General features: G+C 60.0%; 1 protein-coding gene across 1 annotated transcript in view; it reads left to right on the forward strand.

The window, feature by feature from the left end:
• Window positions 1-3,237, forward strand: part of TMEM79 (transmembrane protein 79) — a 5,185-nt gene extending 1,948 nt beyond the window's left edge. The window contains exon 4 of the mRNA XM_077764070.1: window positions 2,372-3,237. Coding sequence (XP_077620196.1) covers window positions 2,372-2,585 — 214 coding nt within the window. The 3' untranslated portion in view covers window positions 2,586-3,237. The remainder of the gene's footprint in view (window positions 1-2,371) is intronic.
• Window positions 3,238-3,243: the final 6 nt, after the last annotated feature.

The following is a 3,243-nucleotide window of genomic DNA, read 5'->3' on the forward strand; positions in this document are numbered from 1 at the left end:
GCGGGGGAGGGGGGGGGGCACCGGGGAGGCAGGAGGGGCCCAGGCGTCTGGCCTGGGCAGAGGGCGCAGGGAGCCTTCTAGACCCTCCATTAGCCTAAATGTGCGTCCGAATGGGTGCGTCCGCTGTCCCCTAGCACCTTGCCTCACCTGGTAGCAGGCGTGTCTTCCCAAAGGAAGTTGAGTTCAGAGACCCAAATACCGACCTGACGCTGGAAGGGCTCTCAGGCGTCTTCTAGGCCAGCCTCCTGCTCATTGCTGCTGCCGCTCTTCCTGGCACTCCGGTCAGCCGGCCGTGTCCTCTGGCTGAACACTCCCGGTGACGCTGTTCAGTTCTTTGCAAGAGTGTCTGTTTCATTTTTCAAGGGTCCCCATTACCAGAAAGGTTTTCTTTACATGGTGCTAAAAAGCGTTCTCCTGACCTGGACTCTGGAGTTGCCTCAGACGATTCAGACACTTGACCACAGCCCCCGATCCCCCCACTCCAGCACCCTGCTTCCCCAGGGTCCCTCAGCCTCCTGTGACCTTCCCTCTGGGCAGGGGACTGTCCTGTTTGTCAGTGGTCACAGGCACTGGCCTCTGTTCCTACAGACGGGGCCACAGCGGCTCCCAGGGCAGCCCTGCTCCTCTGCTTTCACTCGGACGTCACCTGAACCCCTTCGGGCTGCTGTTGTTTCCTGTTGTTACTTTTGATTCAGGATTCCCGGTCACTTTAGCTGCTAGAACAATCTTCCTCTTGAGCTAGAATCTGCCTCCTCTGTCGCTGCTGATTGTAGCGCAGTGGCTGTCTGTCCCACCGGCCTCTCTGTGTAACTCACCCTCCCGGGTGCATCCTGGGGTCTGCTGGTGTCAGACAGGAGTCGGCTCAGGCAGGAAGAACCGTCAGGGGCTAACGAGGGACCCAGCGGTTGTCTGGCCTGTCTCACCCTCTTTACAGCGGGGAAGGCACAGCAGACCGGGGGAGAGGGACCGTTTAGGCTGCTCAGCGGCAGTGGGGCTTGGAATGCAGGCCCCGCGTCTGTCATCAGGGCCCTTCCTTCCCTACCAGGGGGCAAGTTACTCAAACACGTGTGCCTCCACTTCCTCTGTGAAATGGAGCTGTGGGGATTCGTGAGTTAATTCATGTAGCGTGCTTGCCAGAGTCGTCTGCTGGATAGGGCTCACCGGGGCGGAACCTTTCCTTTATTCTGCCCGCTGCCCCCCGCCCCCCGGGGTGGTGCGGAAGCAGCGGGTGCTCTTTCCCCTGTTCTGCGGAGAAAAGAGCAGAGGCACGTCACATCACTTCTGTAGTCAGTGGTCCTTCCCACATTGAGAGGACACTGAGAGCGTGGATCTGGAGTGGATCTCCCAAGAGGGGAAGGTCCGATGCCTTTGGGCTTCAGGCCCTCTCAAAGCTGGTGTCCGTACTCCTTTCTCCCCCCGCCCCCCGCCTGTCTAAAAGGACAGGAGAGAGGGCAATGAATGGCTTGGGTTCAAATCACAGTGTTACTATTTCCCTGATGTGTGACCTTGGGCCAGTTCTACTTAACCCCTTTGGAATCTTATTTCTTCCACTGCAAAAAGAGAAATAACTACAGTGGGTGTACTGAGCTGTAAAAGAATGAGGAGGCTGTTCATGTCCTGACAGAACTGTACTCTGCAGGGCGCGGTCCGTGGGGAAAACTGTGCAGAGCCATCTGCATGGCCCACCACCGAACTTTACATTTTTTTTTTGTTTTTTATTTATTTTTGAGACAGAGAGAGACAGAGCACAAATCAGGGAGGGGCAGAAAGAGGGAGACACAGAATCTGAATCAGGCTCCAGGCTCTGAGCCGTCAGCACAGAGCCCGACGCGGGGTTCGAACCCACAAACCATGAGATCATGACCTGAGCTGAAGTCGGACGCTTAACCGACTGAGCCCCCCAGGCGCCCCGCCGCCACCGAACTTTAGAACAGGAAAACAAATCTTTTGCTCACTCATCTACACATGAACAGCACTTGCGCAAGCCACTGTGACATTGGACGTCGGAGGAGGGGGTGGAGTGGAGGTGGAGAGAACAGGGTGGCTGCGAGTCAGGACAGGAAGACATTTTACTGCACCAACTGGCGCCTTTGCACTGTGAACCCGTGGATGTATACGGTCTACTCCAACGTTTTACACTTAAATTTGAAAAGCAGACGAAGAGGGAGGGGAACACATTCGCCTCCCAGACACGTGGGAAAGTGTAAATAGGCCCCTAGAGTAATTAGCGCGGAGCCCAGCCCGTAGTAAATGCTTAGCCGTCACCTGCGTTGAGAGGTGTCAGCTGTGCCCAGCGACCCGCGTGGGCTCCCCGCCTGCACTCCCGTCCAGGGGCCTGACTTCCCGTTGCCGCCTGCCGCCCACCCTCCAGGCTGATCTACTGGCTGACCTTCGCCGTGGGCCGCTCCTTCCGAGGCTTCGGCTACGGCCTCACGTTCCTGCCCTTGCTGTCCATGCTGGTGTGGAACCTGTACTACATGTTTGTGGTGGAGCCCGAGCGCATGCTCAGTGCAGCCGAGAGCCGCCTCGACTACCCCGACCACGCCCGCTCGGCCTCGGACCACAGGCCCCGGCCCTGGGGCTGAGGGCCCCGACCTCTCATGCTCCCCCGCCCCGCAGGGCCGAGCCCCGCTACTGCCCCGACTGCCCCCGGCTCTCCCCCTGCCTGCCGTCGGAGTTGCCCTTTACCTTGGGGGCCTGGGGCAGTCATGAGGGAGGGACTTTGGTTCCTGGCAGAAGAGGTGGACGTCACGGCCACGCCCTTTACGGATGCTGAGGGCCGAGAGCCCAGGGCCAGGGTCAGGAGCAGCCCTCCCCCACCCTCCAGCCTCCCGGGAGGCAGTGAGCAGGCAGAGCGGCGGCCAGACCGACCACTTCTGTGCCACTGTCCAAGCAGAGGGCTCGGGGGGACGGGAAATGGTGCCTGTGCCCAAGATAAAGGCTGGGCGTCCCATCAAACCGGACTTCCACATTCGGTGAAAACCTTCCTGGGGGCCTGGGCTCAGGACCCTCCACGACTGGCCCACCTTAGCCTCGGTTAAGATCAAAGCCGCTCCGGCCAGAGCTGCGGCCTCCTGTCTTCCAACCTTTTTAGGCCTCCAAACTGCCCTGAAGCCACCACGCCCCTCCCCTGGGAAGAGGTGCGGAAGGGGGAGGCCTGCCTCCCCAGAGACGCAGGGGCGGGTGTGTGCCAGCTGGGGAGCAGCAGGAAGGCACAGCGGCCACGCCGACCCCCTGCTCACG

This window comes from Crocuta crocuta, unplaced genomic scaffold (assembly GCF_008692635.1).
Source record: "Crocuta crocuta isolate KB4526 unplaced genomic scaffold, BGI_CrCroc_1.0 scaffold528, whole genome shotgun sequence".
NCBI lineage: Eukaryota > Metazoa > Chordata > Mammalia > Carnivora > Hyaenidae > Crocuta > Crocuta crocuta.